The 19,185-nt window shown below is 38.1% G+C and overlaps 1 protein-coding gene across 5 annotated transcripts in view; it reads left to right on the top strand.

The window, feature by feature from the left end:
• Nucleotides 1–19,185, top strand: part of CEP192 (centrosomal protein 192) — a 126,989-nt gene that overhangs the window by 68,138 nt on the left and 39,666 nt on the right. For all 5 annotated transcript variants that reach the window (XR_012912821.1, XR_012912820.1, XM_075993697.1 and 2 more), the window contains exons 22-31: nucleotides 227–457; nucleotides 8,021–8,146; nucleotides 8,322–8,465; nucleotides 8,590–8,653; nucleotides 9,427–9,566; nucleotides 9,669–9,761; nucleotides 10,318–10,436; nucleotides 11,401–11,577; nucleotides 12,994–13,084; nucleotides 13,251–13,427. Coding sequence is in view for 3 of the 5 variants with exons in the window: in XM_075993697.1 (XP_075849812.1) it covers nucleotides 227–457; nucleotides 8,021–8,146; nucleotides 8,322–8,465; nucleotides 8,590–8,653; nucleotides 9,427–9,566; nucleotides 9,669–9,761; nucleotides 10,318–10,436; nucleotides 11,401–11,577; nucleotides 12,994–13,084; nucleotides 13,251–13,427 (1,362 nt within the window). In the remaining 2 variants the exon portion in view is untranslated. The remainder of the gene's footprint in view (nucleotides 1–226; nucleotides 458–8,020; nucleotides 8,147–8,321; nucleotides 8,466–8,589; nucleotides 8,654–9,426; nucleotides 9,567–9,668; nucleotides 9,762–10,317; nucleotides 10,437–11,400; nucleotides 11,578–12,993; nucleotides 13,085–13,250; nucleotides 13,428–19,185) is intronic.

Here is a 19,185-nt window from a genome sequence, read left to right as displayed (position 1 = left end):
GGAAAATTCAACTTATGAAGCATTTTGACTAATTATACTTTAGAGACAATTAGTTATAAGATTTGGATGTTTTTGAAGAGGCAATAAATGTCTAAATCTGGTAGTTTGAGTGACTGGGACTAAGAATCTTAATCTAGTTGATTCTATTTCTTTTTTTTTTTTTATTCTATTTCTTGATTTTCAATGTGATACCATTTGTAACAAACCATATGGCTCTTTTTTAAAGGTGGATCTTTCAACATATCGTTGTTTAGTTTTCAAGAATAAAGTCATCATAAGACCTCATGCCACAGAGGAGATAAAAGTACTTTTTATACCATCCAATCCTGGAGTTTTCAGATGTACATTCAGTGTTGCTTCCTGGCCATGTTCTGCAGGTGCTGAGACAATAGTACAGGCAGAAGCTTTGGCAAACACAGTCATCCTCAGTGCTATTGCTGAGAGCCCTGTAATCGAGGTAACTGTTTGTAAACGAGTCTTTATCATACCTGGCATTTTAATGAAGGCTGTTTAACCTCAGGAGTAATATTTGGGGGAAATGAATTTGTAGGCAAATATGCTGCAAAATTAGTTTCAAGTTAAACAGTTGGTTCTTATATCTTCTTATTTCAACATTTAAAATTATTTCCATTGTTTTACAGCAACACAAGTGTACTTGCTAAGATGTTTGCAAAGCAGATTATAACATTAAGCCCTATTTTCCAGCTGATTTCCATTGTAATTTGATATATACCTAGGAAGGTGGCAGTGGTTCATATTCTTCTCCCATTTTTACTATATAAAGGAATATACCATTGGTTCATATTTTCTCTCTTTTCTATACCTGAAGATTATTTGCTGGCTGGAGAAGTTTCTCTTCTTTAGTCACTCATTTTCTAGAAGTGAAAGAAATTATGTCTAGCCAAATTGGGATAATAAACGGTCATTGGATTATTGGATTAATCCAATTAATTATTGATAATTGGATTATATCCTCATTCAGGACAATAGCACCAAATCCTGGCTGCACACTGGAATAACACTAGGGGCTTTTAAATGCCCCCAATATCTGAGTCCCACCCAGACCAACTACATCAGAATTGGCGAGGGTATGGCTATATACCAGTAATTTTTGAACCTCCCAGATGATTACAAATTGCAGCTTCAGTTAACAACCACTGCTATACAGAAGTGTCTCCTTGTAATTGGTAGTGAAATCAGGATTAACATATTGAACAAGATTAAGGAATGAGGGAGGGTACAAAACAGAGGAAAAACAGAAAAGCTAGTCACAGTACAGTCATGCATTGCCTGATAGTGTGGATATGTTCTAAGAAATGCATCATAAGGTGATTTTGTCATTATGCAAACATCATAAAGTAAATTTACACTGCACCAAATTTTTAAAAAAATTTAGAAATTATGCAATGACATTACAAGGGCTATGATATCACTAGGCATTAGGAATTTTTCAGCTCCATTATAATCTTATGGGACTACTACTGTATATCCAGTCCACTGTTGACTGAAATATTGTTAAACAATGAATGAATGTAATTAAAAATTAGTTGGTTCCTAATTATTTGAGTCTGATGTCCTATTAAAGTTGATTTGTTGTTCATTCAACACTGCTGTAACTGTGACTTCCAGTTTAGAGGTGGGTATGGGGAGTGAGGAGTAAGGCAGCCTCCCTAGGAGGCTGAGAATCATTCAGGAATTTTTCCCCACCATACACATCTTCCGAGGGGAGTGCTTAGTAACTTAGTTCAACAACAACTTTATTTTCTAGGGAATTGGCCAGGCACAGTGGCACATGACTGCAAATCCCAGCACTTTGGGAGGCTAAGGGGGGGAGGATCGCTCGAGGCCAGGGGTTTAAGGCCAGTCTGGGCAATATAGCGAGACCCTGTTTCTACAAAAAATAATTAGCCAGGTGTGGTGACTATCGATAGTAGTCACAGCTACTCAGGAGGCTGAGGCTGGAGGATCACTTGAGCCCAAGAATTGGAGGTTATAGTGTGCTGTGATCGTGCCAGTGCACTCCAGCCTGAGTGACAGAGTGAAACCCTGTCTCAAAATAATATATATATATAAATATAATATATTTATATATAAAAAAATATATGTATGACTAATTATACATATATATGTATAATTATATATATATATTTTTTTTTCCCCCCTAGAGAATGGAGGAGGAAGTAGAGTTTGTAGATGTTCTCATAAACTTTTAATGATCTTTTTCTTTTTGCTTAAGTGCTATTTTTTGTACTTTTCAGTCAGCTCTGCTTCTCATTCTCTAGGCCAGGGGTCCTCAAACTTTTTAAACAGGGGGCCAGTTCACTGTCCCTCAGACCGTTGGAGGGCCGGACTATAGTTTTAAAAAAACTATGAACAAATTCCTATGCATACTGCACATATCTTATTTTGAAGTAAAAACACAAATGGGCAAAAACACCCGCATGTGGCCCGTGGGGCGTAGTTTGAGGATGCCTGCTCTAGGGCATGTTTTTGACTTCTCACACTATTGATATTTTGGGCTAGAAAATTCATAGGGGAGTGGAGAGAGGGCCATCTTATGCAGTGTAGAATATTTAGCAGCACCCCTGGCCTCTACCCACTGGATGCCAGCTGTATCCCTCCCAAGTTGTGACAACCAATGTCTCCAGACATTGTCAGATCACCTCCAGTTGGGAACCACTAAGAACTAACGTCATTAATTTTCTGCATTTCAATACAGTCCAGTATGCTAGGCTTTTGAACCTACCCTTAAGCAGCTTACCTTTTTGTAGCAGTAATGAAAGTCACATCTACACAATATTTGAAGTTGCCATGTTATGAGTGGCTCCCATAACTAATGAGTGACAGTGTAAGGTAGTGAATCACAGCTAGTGAGCTCACTTGAATCACCTGAAGATTTTTAAAAAATACTGATGTCTGTATCTGAGCCTTGAGTCCAATAGGCAAGTTTAGGAACCAATGGTATAAGAGAGAATTCAATGTTAACCAGGCTAAAGTCGCCTTTTTGGAGGAGTGGTGTGAGAGGAATGGGGCCCTGAGGGACCAGCAGGATTTGACTAGGAAATAGCATTCCTTCTGAGAGATGGTTGAGGAATTTTATACGGAGGCCACACCCATACAAGCTCTTGGATTACTTGACAAAGGGTCTCCTAGGTACCTACAGCAAACATGATATTTTAAAGTATATGTGCCTTTATTTTACCAAGATATTGCCAAATTTCTCCCTAATTTATGTTCCCAGAAGAAATATGTGAGAATTGCTATTATTGCTAACCTTTGTTACTGGTAGATTTTCAATTGTTTTCTTGTTTTAAATTGTTTGCTTATTTCTTAGGTGTAAAATAACATGTTTTAATTTACATGCTGGGATTAATGATGTTGAGCATCATTTTATATGTTTATTAGCCAGTCTGGTTTTCTCTTATCTGAAATGGTAGTTCATATTCCTGCTTATTTTTCTATTATTTTGAATATCTTCATCAATTTTTGTAGATGTTCCTTATATTCTAGATTTGCTAATTAAGCATTGCAGTTTTCTCCCATTTCTTGGTTTGTTTCAACTTAATGTTTTTGGTTGGGCTGATATTTTAAATATAACAGAGTAAGGTAAGATCCTTTATCCCAAATACAAGACAAGGCTCTCTTTTCTTCCTCCACAAGAGTATTCCTTGGAAGTGATGCAGTAGCTTGATAGTGTGTTCTTAAAATTCATTCCTTGGGGATGATGCATTTGCCTATTATTATTTGAGAGGGTGTTGGTTTGGGATGTTTGAAAAGTCACTTGACATAATTGTTTTTAAAAAAGGAGACTAAGAAATTTAACCAGATTTATTGGTTATTTCTGGTGCTATGTAAATGTTGGATGTTATATGTTAGCCTTTTAAATGTCACTTAAACAATATGGTAAATGGTTAGGTGGGAGAAATCTTGAATATATGTGTACAGAATAGATAAAAACAACTTCCCTATGTTATGTGGGTGCTTCAGCTTAGAATAACTTTCAGTGACAGCATCACATATAGATTAAAAAGGGATGTGGGATCAGTTTGGATGGATATGAAGACTGAGCTTTCTGGACACCTGTCAGACAACTCAGAAAGCATCTTTAGGCCAGGTATGGTGGGTCATACCTGTTATCCCAGCACTTTGGGAGGCCTAGGTGGGAGGGACACTTGGGGCCAGGAAGTGGAGACCAACGCGGGCAACATAGTGAGACCCCATCTCGACAAAAATATAAAACTTAGCTGGGCATGGTGGCATGCACCTGTAGTCCCAGCTACTTCCCTTGGGAGGCTGAGGCAAGAGGGTCACTGGAGCCCAGGACTTCAAGGCTAATAAAAACCTATGCTTGCACCACTGTGCTTCAACCTAGACAATAGAGCAAGACACCATCTCTAAACAAACAAAAGTATTCTAGTGATGATGAAAAAGCCACTGGTATTGGAGGTCCTCGTCAGAGTTTGAATGCTGTTGTTTTCTGACGATAATCCTCCTCCCACAGATAAGGACATGCTTTATTCTCACTTACTCGAGCTCTGCTCAGATGTCATGGGACACTACTTATAGAAAGGCATCCCCCACCTGCCCTCCCACTTCCTTTTGTCCTTTACTTTTCTGTTTAGCACTTTTCTTCATTTGACATATTAAATATTCCCTGTGTATTGTTATTGTTTGATCCTCCTTTCCCCCATCAAAGTGAAAGTCACTTGGTGGGGAAGCTACTGTGTCTTTTTTGTTCAGGTCCAGAACACATTGCGTGGCGCATAGTGGCTCAATCAATATTTGTGGAACTGTTGATTGAAAGTGCAAACAGCATGGCATTGTGTGTGTGTGTTTGTGTGTGTGTGTGTGTATGTACCAAAACCAATGACTATAGTCACTTAGCTATTTCATCTACGTTGCTAAAAGTTTATATATTAAAGTTGACCAAAAATTTAAAGTACATTTATAATTTCCAAATGTGTTAGAAATGTTTTGGCTATCTTCTTTTCTCTTTTTTTTTTTTTTCACCTTTGTGGTCAGAATAAGGGATGGAGATAGATTGATTCTGTAGCTTACTGTGTTTTCAGTTTATATTGATGTTTCTTGTGTGTTCAGAAGGAATGGCTCTGTTGGCCAGGTGGCTCACGCCTGCAGTGGCTCATGCCTGTAATCCTAGCACTCTGGGAGGCTGAGGCGGGAGATCAGCTTTGCTGGCCAGATGGCTCACACCTGTAATCCTAGCACTCTGGGAGGCTGAGGCAAGAGATCGCTTGAGCTCAGGAATTCAAGACCAGCCTGAGCAAGAGCAAAACCCTGTCTCTACTAAAAATAAAAAAGTTAGGTGGGAACGATTGTGCACACCTGTAGTCCCAAGTACTCAAGAGGCTGGGGCGGTAGAATCACTTGAGCCTAGGAATGTAAGGTTGCAGTGAGCTATGATGACACTACTGCATTTTATGCGGGGCAATAATGCAAGACCCTCCTGTCTCCAAAAAAAAAAAAAGAAGAAGAAGAAGAAGGGACTCCTTTTCTCTTATGTGTTCTTTAGCTCTGGTTAATTACTCTGTAGTCCAAATCTATGGAATCATTACTGATAGTTTTTTTTTTTGGAGATGGAGTCTCACTTTGTTGCCCAGGCTAGAGTGAGTGCCATGGCGTCAGCCTAGCTCACAGCAACCTCAAACTCCTGGGCTCAAGCGATCCTTCTGCCTCAGCCTCCTGAGTAGCTGGGACTACAGGTATGCGCCACCATGCCTGGCTAACTTTTTCTATGTATATTAGTTGGCCAATTAATTTCTTTCTATTTATAGTAGAGATGGGGTCTCGCTCTTGCTCAGGTTGGTTTCGGACTCCTGAACTCAAATGATCCACCCACCTCAGCCTCCCAGGGAGCTAGGATTACAGGCGTGAGCCACTGCACCCAGCCTACTAATAGTTTTTTACCAGTATTTTTGTTTGCTTATTCTTTCATCGTCTGAGAGAAGTAGTTATGGATTTGAAATTCTGTACAGGGAATTGTAAATTCTCCTAGTTTTGTATTGGGTATTCTGCAAATGTATTGTTACATACGTTTAGACTTACAGTTTTATTTTCTAAGTAAAATGGTCCCTTTTAAAGTAATAATTCTCTTTATCTCTTTTGTTTTAAAGTCTATTTTAGCTGGTATTAATATTGCTATGTCAGCTTTCTTTTGTTTACTAATTTCTTGATCTGTTTGTACCTTTTTATTTTTCATTCTTCAATATTGGTTTCATTATAATGTATCTTAAATATTCAGCTCAGTATTTTCTCTTTGTTTTTTCCCACCTTTCCTGACCCCTATTGAATGGATTAAATTTTCTCTGTTCTTTTGCATTAGTTTGGAAATAATATATTTCTATTTCCATTATTCAAATTGGTCATCCAGATCTAAATTAATCAGGAACTCTGTTCTCTTCTCAAACAGCACAATAAGCTTTGATCATTTTTATGTTCTTTTTTTTTCCTTTTATATTATCTTTGACTAATATCATAGATGCACATGATTTTTAAAATCCCAGCATTAAAATTTTTAATGGATTGATCAAGCTATTTATACATTGTTTGGCTTATCATCGTGTCTAGTGAGTATCCTGCCTCAGCCTCTTGAGTAGCTGAGACTACAGGCATGTGCCTCCATGCCTTGCTAATTTTTTCTATTTTTAGTAGAGATGGGTCTTGCTCTTGCTCAGACTGGTCTTCAACTCCTGAGCTCAAACAGTCTGCCAGCTTTGGCCTCCCAGAGTGGTAGGATTATATGTGGCACCTTGCCAGGCCTAATTTTTGATATTTAAAAAATTTTAACATAAGCTCACATTCATTGAGACTGATTTTTGCTTTAGGAATCCCATGTGTCCTGGTCTTTGGAAATGTCCCTAGAGAGCACTTTGCAGAAATGCAGGCGTCACTGGAGACTTTCATCATTCTCAGCCTGGAGCCCCTGTGGCTGGTGTGCCCTAGGCCTAGGCTTTCACATTCCTGCCACGCTCTTCTGTGCCAGCCATCCCTGACAGGTTCCTTGTCATCTCCCTAAACATGTGGACAGTTATTCTAGTTCCCTTTTCCTTTCTGGAAAGCATTCTTTGAATTTCTGGGCTTGATGAATGGAGTTCAAATTCCATTCCAGCCTTCCCTTTCCTATAACAAACTTGAGGTCACGTGTTCCTTTCTCTGGAGGGTGTTAAAACTCAGACTTGGGTGGACTCAGACTGAATCTGACCCTAGACCTTCTTGGGCCTCCATAGAAGTCAGCTCCCACTTACCAGGTCTGCCTTTGATTTCCCTTCATATTATGTTTGGCTAGGGTAAAAAAGTGTGCATGTATGTTTACAGTTAGTTCTCTGTATCTGTAGGGTCTGCATCCTTAGATTTAACTAAACTCAAAGCAAAAATAATAGGAAAAACAAAATGAATGTGTCCATTTGTACTGAACATGTACAGACTCTCTACACGTGGATGTGAGGGATCTATGTTAGGTTGGTCTCCCATGTTTAAAGAAATCAGTCTGTCATGATAGTTGCCATTTGTTTTAAATTTTTGATATGTCTATTTCGATATCATTTTAAACCTTTTCAGTATTGTTAGAAGTTTGGATTAAATCTGAAAATGCCAAGATATTCATTATATTTTTGAAGGGAAAAGTCAGTATTCTAATAATAGAAGTCAATATTCTAATGAGAAGTCAATATGCTAATAATAAAACTTATTGAATGAAGATTCATATATTTTATGAAATTGTCAGTTCATCTTAAGATCTAATACTCTTTTCAGAGTAGCAGCAGATAGGGTATTGCTTACATCTTTAGTGTATTTGAGTATATAAACTACCTCAAAAGCAGAATTTAACACTTATTTTTGAAGAAAATAAGCAATTATAAAATTTCCTGGTAAAACTTAGGTAAGTTTACCTTTAATGCTGACTCTTAATTTATGGTTCCAAAAGACAGTGATAGGAACATAGGTTGTGCTATTTATTAATATATTGCTTTTCATAAATCAGTCCCTTTTCTTTCATAATTAGGTAGAAACAGAAAAGACAGATGTTCTTGATTTTGGTGACCTGACTTATGGAGGCTGGAAAGCTCTCCCACTGAAATTGATAAACAGGACGCATGCCACTGTGCCAGTCAGACTGATTATTAATGCTGTAAGTACTGACATACAGTAGGAAATCGCATACAGAATACATTGATTTAAAGACACTTTTAAGATCATTCTTGGTTAATTTCTTGGTTAATTATGAAAATAAATTTTTTTAAGGATTTTGTTAACAAATTTAACATTACAGCTTTGCTAAAACTGATTGTGCTATTTCTGAACAGAATGCTGTAGCCTGGCGCTGTTTCACGTTTTCCAAGGAACCCATGCATGCTTCTGTGGCAGCTGGTCCTTACGCTGAAGTGGGGGCTTGGCTGGCAGGCCCTTCTGTGGTCAGTCACATGATGCCTGCCAGTTATGATGGACAGGTAGGTGGGGTGGGTGGTGGTGGAGAGCTGGCTTAGAATTAAAGGAAGTTCAGTTTGCAAATTGCTTTTCTGTCATTAAGATTTACCAGTATACATTAACAACATTTTTTATTTTATTTTATAGGATCCAGAATTTCTGATAATTTGGGTTCTTTTTCATAGTCCAAAGAAACGAGTTGGTTCTTCAGGTATCATGTTTATATTTTGTGAGAATTGCTTTAGTCTTTAGCTAAACAGATTATAAATTTAAAACTTATTTCCTCGGTCAGTAAATGTGAATACTTTGAGTAATTTGTTAAGTATTTTATGTTGTTTTGAAAATGGGTCAGATGGCATTCTGTTTTGGGTCACACCTGTCTAAGTGTGGGTAACCAGAGCAGATACCACTGAAAACCTTTTAGGGTTTTTTTTTTTCTTAAATTGATCTTATCACACCTACCAGTTGGATGTTTTCTTTCTTTTTCTGTCTTTCTCTCGCTCATTTCTACTCCGCTTTTTTTTTTTTGAGACAGAGTCTCGCTTTGTTGCCTAGGCTAGAGTGAGTGCCGTGGCGACAGCCTAGCTCACAGCAACCTCAAACTCCTGGCTCAAGCAATCCTTCTGCCTCAGCCTCCCAAGTAGCTAGGACTACAGGCATGCGCCACCATGCCCGGCTAATTTTTTTTTTCTATATATATTAGTTGGCCAATTAATTTATTTCTATTTATAGTAGAGACGGGGTCTCGCTCTTGCTCAGGCTGGTTTCGAACTCCTGACCTTGAGCAATCCGCCCACCTCGGCCTCTCAGAGAGCTAGGATTACAGGCGTGAGCCACCGCGCCTGGCCTCTACTCCTCTTTTGATTCTTTTAAAAATCTTCTTGCCTAAACTTTCTCGTTGCCTCTAAGGGCATTGTGTTGGACTGCTAATGGCATTTAGAATTAAATAACTGGTCTTTGAACTAAAAGAATGAACCTTTATAGAGATTCTAGGCTCAGCAGAAGAATTCTTGGCAAGAGTTGATGTAGAAGTTGACAGCCCAAATCCAACACCAGTTCTTAGAAGTGTTGGTCTCCGAGCAAGAGCAGGAATAGCTAGGATACACGCTCCTCGGGACTTACAGGTACCCTCATCTCTCCTCTTTGCCATTATTGTTTTGCGTTCAGGTTGATTTTACTTTAATTGTAACAGTTTTTTAAAATGTCTGTTTTTCCTACTCCTTTAGACTATGCATTTTTCGGCCAGTGTGGCTTCCTCAACAAAGCAACACTTACCTTTGAAAAATGCTGGGAATATCGAAGTTTATTTAGATATCAAGGTGAGAATTTCTGTCAGCATCCTATGAAATAGTCTTTCCTCAGACTGTGAGAGCTCCTCACCTGAAGGCTGCTGTGCTGCCTACGCTGTCAGAGTGCCTTGAGGATCAAACAAAATCACCGCGAGTTTTAAAGACTGGATGTTACACTGGTGTGAAATATATGCTGTTGTACTTTAACTTTGAAGGCTAATGTCTTGAGTACAAGGACCAGGTTCTATATTAGTTTCTTAAAAATTTGAATGTTATCCTGTGGCTGGGTGGAATTTGGGAAGAATGATCCTCACATGTAGACATTATTTCTGAGACCTCTGAGTGAGTGAGAAGGTATTAGTGACTGGGAATTGGAGGTGGGATGGGAGATAAGGTTTGTTATGGAAGAGGAAGAAGAAAAAAATATACTTTCCCTGAGAATAAGACAAGTTGAGACAGTGACAGACAAGAAGCAAGGGACAAATAACTTGTGCTAGTAAATGAGAAACGCACACAAGACAAGAGTAATGAGTGAAAGCCGCATTTGCATAAGTCGGCATTTAATTATGATTATATCACTATTTAGGTCCCAGAACAAGGAAGTTACTTTTCAGTGGACCCAGAGAATCTATTCCTTAAACCTGGAGAAGAACATGAAATTATAGTTTCATTTACTCCAAAGGATCCCAAAACGTGTGAGGAAAGGTAATATAGAAATGTTTATTATGACAAGTTTTTACTTATCTCTCAAAACAGCCACCCAGTTGTGCTTCAAAATTGATATCCCAAATGGTAAAGGAAATATATTACATCACTTAATAAATTATGTAGCTCTACTTAATCTCTTTACTTGAGCTTCAAAGTTTTCTCTTTTTGTTACTAAGAATCTCCTTTTAAACCAACTGAATAGAAATTAAGAAATCACTATCTTCAAGTATATTCTGACAAAAGTAAGTAATAGAATATCAATTTTGATGTTTCTCATTAACTTTTTCTTTCAGGCAAGAAAGCGAAAAGAAAGAACTTATCAGTTATTAATTTAAGATAATTTTCCCTATCCCTTCTCTAGGCCCGTGACTTTTTGACATTCATAAGTAAATATCAGCGTACGGTCAGAACACCCTTGTCATAGTATTTGAGCTCGCTTGCATAACCCTAGCTTAAGGCACACTCTCCTCTGAGACAGATGTGGCTTATCCCCCTGCCTGTGTTATAGAACGCTTTCATGGGCTCAGTCTGCTCTTAGGTCCTCGCAGAAGAGAGAAGTCTGGCCTACACCAGTGTGAATACTTATGCCAGGAATACTTGCCCTCAGGTTCCTTGGGCTGTGCATTTGATGTAACCAAAATGTTTGTACCCCCGTAATATCCTGAGTTAAAAAAATATTCCTTGGGCTGACTCCTTCTGGGAAGCTTTCCTCGACTCTTCCCGAAATTCTCATAAAATGATATTTTCCTAGCACCATGACTTTTTATATCCCACCATGTAGATGGTATTATTATCATTTCTGTCATCTGGATTCTTCTCTGGAGTAGAAGCTGAAAGGGTGGGGATAATATTGTATCATCAGCACTTAGCTCAGTCTCTTGGACAAAAGAAGCATGTAGGAAATAGTTGTCAAAATAATTGAATATAGGACATTTAACTTAGATTTCCTTCTCTTTTTTAGGATCTTGAAAATATTTGTGCAGCCATTTGGACCTCAGTATGAAGTAGTGTTAAAAGGTCAAGTAGTTTCTTCAGGAAGTAAACCTCTGCCACCTGGATCTTGCAGCTCAGATATTCCATCAATTTTGTCCAACAAACAATTTCTGGCTTGGGGAGGTGTTCCTCTTGGTAGAACACAGTAAGTGTCAAAGATTGACAGATAATCAATTGTTTGTATATGTATTCGAGGAAAATTTTGTCATAAACACTATTCAGGCTAAATTATACAGAATTGGAAAAGCTTTCCAGATAGGCCATGTCCTCATTCAGTCTTTCCCTTTAAAGTATATTCCAGTTCCAATTCTATCTTAACTGGCTGCAAAAAGCCGTTACACGTTTGACCAACAATGCAGGAGCTACCAAAGAGGGAATGATACCTCAAACCCACTGCCACTCAGTATTTTTCAGAAGCCCAGGTGAGAAGTAGGTTTACAGAGAGCTGTGTAAAGAACATGCAGTCCATCTATTCTTCTAAGTGACCCAAATTATCTCATTCCAACAACCACATGGTTTTAGCAAAACCCAGAAAAGTGCTTTTGATGCACCATGCTTGGGCATCACAGTGGGGTGGGGGTGGTGCATCCTAGGAAATGGGATGCAGTGTTTAATGTTAAATTGTTCTCCTTTGAGACTCACTATATTATGCAGATTTATCTTTAAAAGGACCTCTGGAAGAAGCTTCTGTCAGAAGTCTAGCAGGAACAGACTTCTCTCAAGCAGAAACTAGTTTTTTTCTTAACTTCTGGGCACAGTGGCTCATTTGACTGATGATATGACTCTCCTTACAGAAACCCAACCTCTCCCACCCCCACTTGATAACTCTACTATTTGAAAATTATAACCACCCCATTCTTTATAAATTAAAAAAATAAATAAAATGAAAAATTTACAAAATGATGTTTCATTAAGGTAAGTCTTCCCCAGTCAGTGTACTTGTGGAAGGCTCTTTCCACCGGTGCCAGTAGCTGAAGGGATAGGGCATAGACCACAGCTTAAATAATTTCTTAGTTACTGATCTTCAAAATTTGAGTAAAATAGAGATTTGCTCCTTTATTCTCTATTCTCCAATGAAGAGAGGATTCATATACTTTCAAAGATTGAAGTGTTTTTCTGTCAGCCGGCTGCTATTTGTATGTCCGTTGTAGTTGCATTGTAACTTTTTAAAGGTAGGATTAATTCAATATACTTTTTAAAAGACAACTTTGTGCAAATGACCCTCTTAGCCTAGATCCCCTTGTTTCCCTGAAAGCTAGATTGAGCTAAGTATACCAGTGATACTTTATAAGACAGGTATACATATACCTATACATATAATAAGGTCAGTTGCAGAGCTGTAATTGGAAATAGATTAAACCAGTCTCTCCGATAGGTTGAGTCCACATTTTCACTAACATGAGATTCCTAGGACTGTAGAGAGAGAATTCTAGGCTGCTGAGATGGCAGGTGTGGTCAGTCCATTTCTAGACATGGTGGTTGGTTTTAATTGCCTTTGTTTTTATAATTGTAGCAACATCCATGCAGGAAAACCACATTTAAAACATGTGATTGTTTTTAGGCTTCAGAAACTAGCTTTAAGAAATGATTCTACATCTACAGCCCAACATCTACGACTTCTTATTAGAGGACAAGATCAGGACTGCTTTCAGGTTTGTAGAGTACATGCTCTCTTGTTTTATCTTCTGTTTTGTCCAGGTCCAGAACACTTACATATGCAGTCCATTTGTGTTACTTATCTTTTAAGAGCTTGTGTTAATGGTATGTTTTATTTATGCTACTGCTTTGTCTTATGCAGTGATTGTTTTTAAATTGTAGCTCCAGAACACTTTTGGTCCTGAAGAGCGATTGACCAGTAACTGTGAGATCAGAATTCACCCAAAAGAAGACATCATCATCTCTGTATTATTTGCACCTACTCGATTATCTTGTATGTTGGCTAAACTAGAAATCAAACAACTTGGATATCGATCACAACCAGGCATTAAGTTCACAGTAAGATAATTTTATTACTTTTTCCTCCTCCCCTCACGTTTATGACATGTTACAACTATTGGTTTCATGTTGATAAATTTTATATAATCTTCTTTTTTTTAATTTTTTATTTATTATGTTTTAGAAAGTCAATGAATTTAATTTACCACATAAACAGAATAAGACGAGGAAATATTACATGATAATTTTAATATAAATAAATAATTTGATAAATTCAATACCCATTCATAATAAAAACAAATTAAGATTAAAAGGGAATCTTTGTTTTTTTTTGTTAGTTTGTTTGTTTTTCGGCATATTATGGGGGTACAGATTTTAAGGTTTCAATAAATGCCTTTTCCCCCCCTACCCCACAAGTCTTACTCTCCAGCATGACCATCCCCGAGATGGTGCACATCTCACTCATTATGTATGTATATACCCGCCCCCCTCCCCCCTGCCCCATACCCTATTACTGTAGTACCTACGTGTCCACTTAGGTGCTGCTCAGTTAATACCAGTTTGCTGGTGAGTATATGTGGTGCTTGTTTTTCCATTCTTGGGATCCTTCACTTAGTAGTATGGGTTCCAGCTCTAACCAGGAAAATATAAGATGTGCTATATCACCGTTGTTTCTTAGAGCTGAATAGTACTCCATGGTATACATATACCACATTTTATTAATCCATTCTTGGATTGATGGGCACTTGGGCTGTTTCCACAGCCTTGCAATTATGAATTGTGCTGCTATAAACATCCGAGTGCAGGTGTCTTTTTTGTAGAGTGTCATTGGATCTTTTGGGCAGATGGCCAGCAATGGGATTGCTGGATCAAATGGCAGATCCACTTGTATCGGTTTAAGGTATCTCCATATTGCTATCCACAGAGGTTGAACTAGTTTGCAGTCCCACTAGCAGTGTAGGAGTGTTCCTCTCTCTCCACATCCACACCAGCATTTGTTATTTGGAGACTTTTTGATAAAGGTCATTCTCACTGGAGTTAAGTGATATCTCATTGTGGTTTTGATTTGCATTTCCCTGATGATTAGAGATGTTGAGCATTTTTTCATGTTTGTTGGCCATTCTTCTGTCTTCTTTAGAAAAGTTTCTGTTCAAGTCCTTTGCCCACTTTTTAATAGGGTTATTTGATTTTGTCTTGCTGATTTTCGTGAGTTCTAAGTACATTCTAGTTATCAGCCCCTTATCGGATGCATAGGATGCAAAAATTTTCTCCCATTCTGTAGGTTGTCTGTTTACTTTCATGACTGTTTCTTTGGCTGTGCAGAAGCTTTTTAGTTTGATCATGTCCCATTTATTTATTTTTGTTGCTGCTGTGATTGCCATTGGGGACTTCATAACTCTTTGCCTAGGCTGATGTCTAGGAGAGTGTTTCCAACATTTTCCTCTAGAATTCTAATACTGTCATACCTTAGATTTAAGTCTGTTACCCAGCGTGAGTTGATTTTTCTGAGAGGTGAAAGGTGTGGGTTCTGCTTTAACCTCCTACAAGTGGCTATCCAGTTTTCCCAGCACCATTGAAAAGGGATTCTTTTCGCCAGCGTATGTTTTTGTCTGCTTTGTCAAAGATTACATGGCTATATGAGGATGGTTTTACATCAGGATTCTCAGATCTGTTCCACTGGTCAATATTCCTATTTTTGTGCCAATACCAGATTGTTTTAATTACTACAGCTTTGTAGTATAGTTTGATATCTGGCACATTAATGCCTCCCATTTTGTTTCTGTTGCCTAGAATTGCTCTTGATATTCGGGATCTTTGGTTCCATACGAAGCGTAAAATTATTTTTTCTATATCTGTGAAGAATGCTGATGGGATTTTAATAGGTATTGCATTGACTCTGTAGATTACTTTAGGAAGTATAGACATTTTAATGATGTTGAGTCTGCCGATCCACGAGCATGGAATGGATTTCCATCTGTTTACATCCTCTGCTATTTCCTTCCTCAGTGTTTCATAATTCTCCCTGTAGAGGTCTTTTACCTCCTTGGTTAAGTATATTCCTAGGTACCTTAATTTCTTTGTTGCTATTGTGAAGGGAATTGAGTCTTTAATTTGGTTCTCAATTTGATTGTTGTTGGCGTATATGAATGCCTCTGATTTCTGTGTATTGATTTTGTATCCTGAGACTTTACTAAATTCATTTGTCAGTTCCAGGAGTTTCTTGGTTGAATCGTTAGGGTTTTCTAAATATAATATCATATCATCAGCAAACAGTGAAGGTTTGATCTCTTCTGCCCGTATTTGGATACCTTTAATTCCACTTTCCTGTCTGATTGCTGTAGCCAGGACTTTCAACACTGTGTTGAATAGAAGTGGAGATAGTGGGCAGCCTTGTCTAGTTCCAGTTCTAAGTGGGAATGATTTTAATTTTTCCCCATTCAATATGATGTTGGCTATGGGTCTGTCATATATGGCTTGTATCATTTTTAGGTATGTTCCTTCTATGCCTATTTTATTAAGTGTTCATATCATGAAAGGGTATTGAATTTTGTCAAAAGCTTTTTCTGCATCTATTGAAAGAATCATGTGGATTTGTTTTTGCTTCTGTTTATGTGGTGAATTGCATTTATAGATATACGTATGTTGAACCATCCCCGCATCCCTGGGATGAAGCCCACTTGGTCATGATGGATTATTTTTTTGATAAGTGTCTGGATTTGGTCAGCTAAGATTTTGGTGAAAAATTTTGCATCTATATTCATTAGGGATGTTGGTCTGTAGTTTTCTTTTTTTGTTGCATCCTTTCCTGGTTTTGGTATCAGAGTAATATTCGCTTCATAAAAGGTGTCGGGGAGGTTTCCGTTCTTCTCGATGTTGTGGCATAGTTTCTGCAAGATAGGTACTAGTTCTTCTTTGTAAGTGTGGTAAAATTCGGATGTGAAACCATCTGGACCGGGACTTTTCTTTTTAGGGAGATTTTTAATTGCTGTTTCTATTTCAGCTCTTGAGATTGGTCTGTTCAGGAAATCTGTTTCTTCCTGGTTGAGCCTAGGGAGGCTGTGTGTTTCTAGAAATTTGTCCATTTCCTCCACATTTTCCAGTTTGTGTGAATAAAGATTTTTGTAGTATTCATAAATTATATCTTGTATCTCTTTGGGATCAGTTGTGATTATCTCCTTTTTTGTTCCTGATGGAGCTTATTAGAGATTTCTCTTTTCTGCTTTTTGTTAGCTTAGCCAGTAGCGTGTTAATTTTGTTTATTTTTTTCAAAGAACCAACTTTTTGTTTTATTAATCTCCTGAATAGCTTCCCTGTTTTCAATTTCATTTAGTTCTGATTTGGTCTTGTTGATTTCACTTCTTCTGCTGGGTTTGGGGCTGGTCTGTTCTTCTTTTTCCAGCTCTTTGAGTCGTTTCAATAGATTGTCTATTTGTGATCTTTTTGACTTTTGGTTATAGGCATTTATGGAGATAAACTTTCCTCTCAGAACTGCTTTAGCTGTGTCCCAGAGGATTTGATAACTTTTCTCTCCATTGTCATTTACTTTATAGAATTTTTTATTTCCATCTTGATTTCTTCATTTATGAAGTAATCATTTATAGGAGGTTGTTTAATTTCCACGTTTTTGTGTAGAAATATGAGTTTCTGTTACGGTTGATTTCTACTTTTATTCCACTGTGATCTGAGAAGATACATGATATGATATCTGTTTTTTTTAATTTCTTGAGGTTTACTTTGTGTCCTAGGATATGGTCAATCTTAGAGAATGTCCTGTGAGCTGATGAGAAGAACACATATTCAGTGGATTTTGGGTAGAATGTTATATAAATGTCAGTCAGACCCAATTGTTCTAGAGTTTTATTTAAGTCCATTTTTCTTTATTAATTTTCTGTTTGGAGGATCTGTCTTGTGCCGTCAGTGGGGTATTGAAATCTCCGGTGATTATGGAGTTGCTATTAATCCATTTGCTTAGCTCCAGTAAGATTTCCTTTATGAATCTGGGTGCACGTATGTTGGATGCATATATATTTAAAATTGTTATCTCTTCTTGTTGAACTGTGCCCTTCACCATTATGTAATGACCCTCTTTTTGTCTTTCACTATTTTTGTTGGTTTAAAAACTAAATCATCTGAAATTAGAACTGCCACGCCAGCCTTCTTTTGGCTTCCTCTTCCTTGGAATACTGATCTCCACCCTTTTAATTTTAGTCTATATGCATCCTTGCAGGTTAGATGTGTTTCCTGAAGACAGCATATACTTGGCCTGTATTTTTTTATCCATTCAGCCAGCCTGTATCTCTTGAGTGGAGAGTTTAAGCCATTCACATTTATTGAGAGAAGTGATAAGTAAGGTAGATTATTGTTCATTCTGTTGGGTTGGATGTTGTTGCTTTGATTTCTCTCTTGAGCCATTGTATTATCTGGCCTTTAATCTTTGGGTTTTGGTTGTTTTTATATTCGTGAGTTTTTATTATGGTGTTCCGTGCGTAACACTGTTTTGAGTACTTCTTGTAGGGCTGGTCTTGTCTTGGTGAATTCTCTGAGACTTTGCTTGTCTGAGAATGTCTTTATTTCTCCTTCATATATGAAGGTTAGTTTTGCAGGGAATAAGATTCTAGGCTGGGCATTGTTTTGTTTCAGAAGAGTGAGAATGGGGCCCCAGTCTCTCCTTGCTTTTAAAGTCTCATTAGGGAAGTCTGGTGTTATTCGAATTGGCTTTCCCTTGTATGTTACTTGCTTCTTTCGTCTTACAGCTCTTAGAAGGGCCTCTTTAGTTGATATTTTGGTCAGTCTGATGACTGCATGTCGTGACGTCTTCCTGTTTGCATTGAATCTCCCAGGGGTCCTCTCAGCTTCTTGAACTTGGATATCGAGATTTTGAGCAAGGCCTCGAAAATTTTCCTCTATTATATCTTCAAATAGCTTGTCCAACCCTTGAGTGTTGTCTTCTTCCCCTTCTGGTAACCCTATGACCCTCACCTTAGGTTTCTTCACATAATCCCACATCTCTTGTAGGCTTTGCTCTTTTCTCTTGTTTCTCTGCTCTATCTCTGTGACTGATTTATTTAATTGGAGGATCTTCAATCTCTGTGATTCTTTCGTCTGTTTGATCTACCCTGTTCTTGAGACTTTCCACTGTATTTTGTAGTTCCCTGAATTGATTCTTCATTTCCAGGAGTTCAGTTAAACTTTTCTTCATTGTGTCTATTTCTTTAGTGAGCTTTTGTTCTTGGTCCTGGAGGCTTTTTGTGGTTTCTTTGTGTTGGTTATTGAGTTGTTCTTGCAGGTCGGTGAGTTTTCTTATGATCCACATAGGAAATTCCTCTTCTGTTATTTTGGTTGCCTGATTTTGGTTAGTGTTCCTTCCTAGGGGGCTGGTGCTTCTCTTTGGGAGTGCGTTTTCTGTTTGGTTCTTCATATTTCTGGAGTTCCTTCGCTGATTTCTTCCCATGTAGATCAGTTGTTGTTTCTTTTCTTTAGGTTTTCGTTTGTGTATTCACACGCCTTGTTTAGTTTCTGAGCTGGTAGATGGTGTCTGTGGGTGAGATTCGACCACTCCTTGTATAATGAGTCAGTAGGTGCCATGAGGAGGGTGTGTAGGATGTCCTACTTGTCAGTAGGTGGCGCTTGCTTGCAGGAACAGGCTACGCTGTTGTGTTTGTGTCTTGTTATCACCTCTTTTTCCTGTAGAGAGGCCCTCTAGTGCCTCAGGTGGTGGGTGGAGCCCTGGGACTTCCAGGTGTGTCCTTTTCTCCCCTATGTGAGGGCTGGTCTGGGAGTGAGTCTGGGTGGAGCTGGGTTGGGTAAGCCTTCCCTC

Source organism: Microcebus murinus, chromosome 17, assembly GCF_040939455.1.
Source record: "Microcebus murinus isolate Inina chromosome 17, M.murinus_Inina_mat1.0, whole genome shotgun sequence".
NCBI classification, from domain to species: Eukaryota; Metazoa; Chordata; class Mammalia; order Primates; family Cheirogaleidae; genus Microcebus; species Microcebus murinus.
This window is presented reverse-complemented; position numbering and strand designations above follow the sequence as displayed.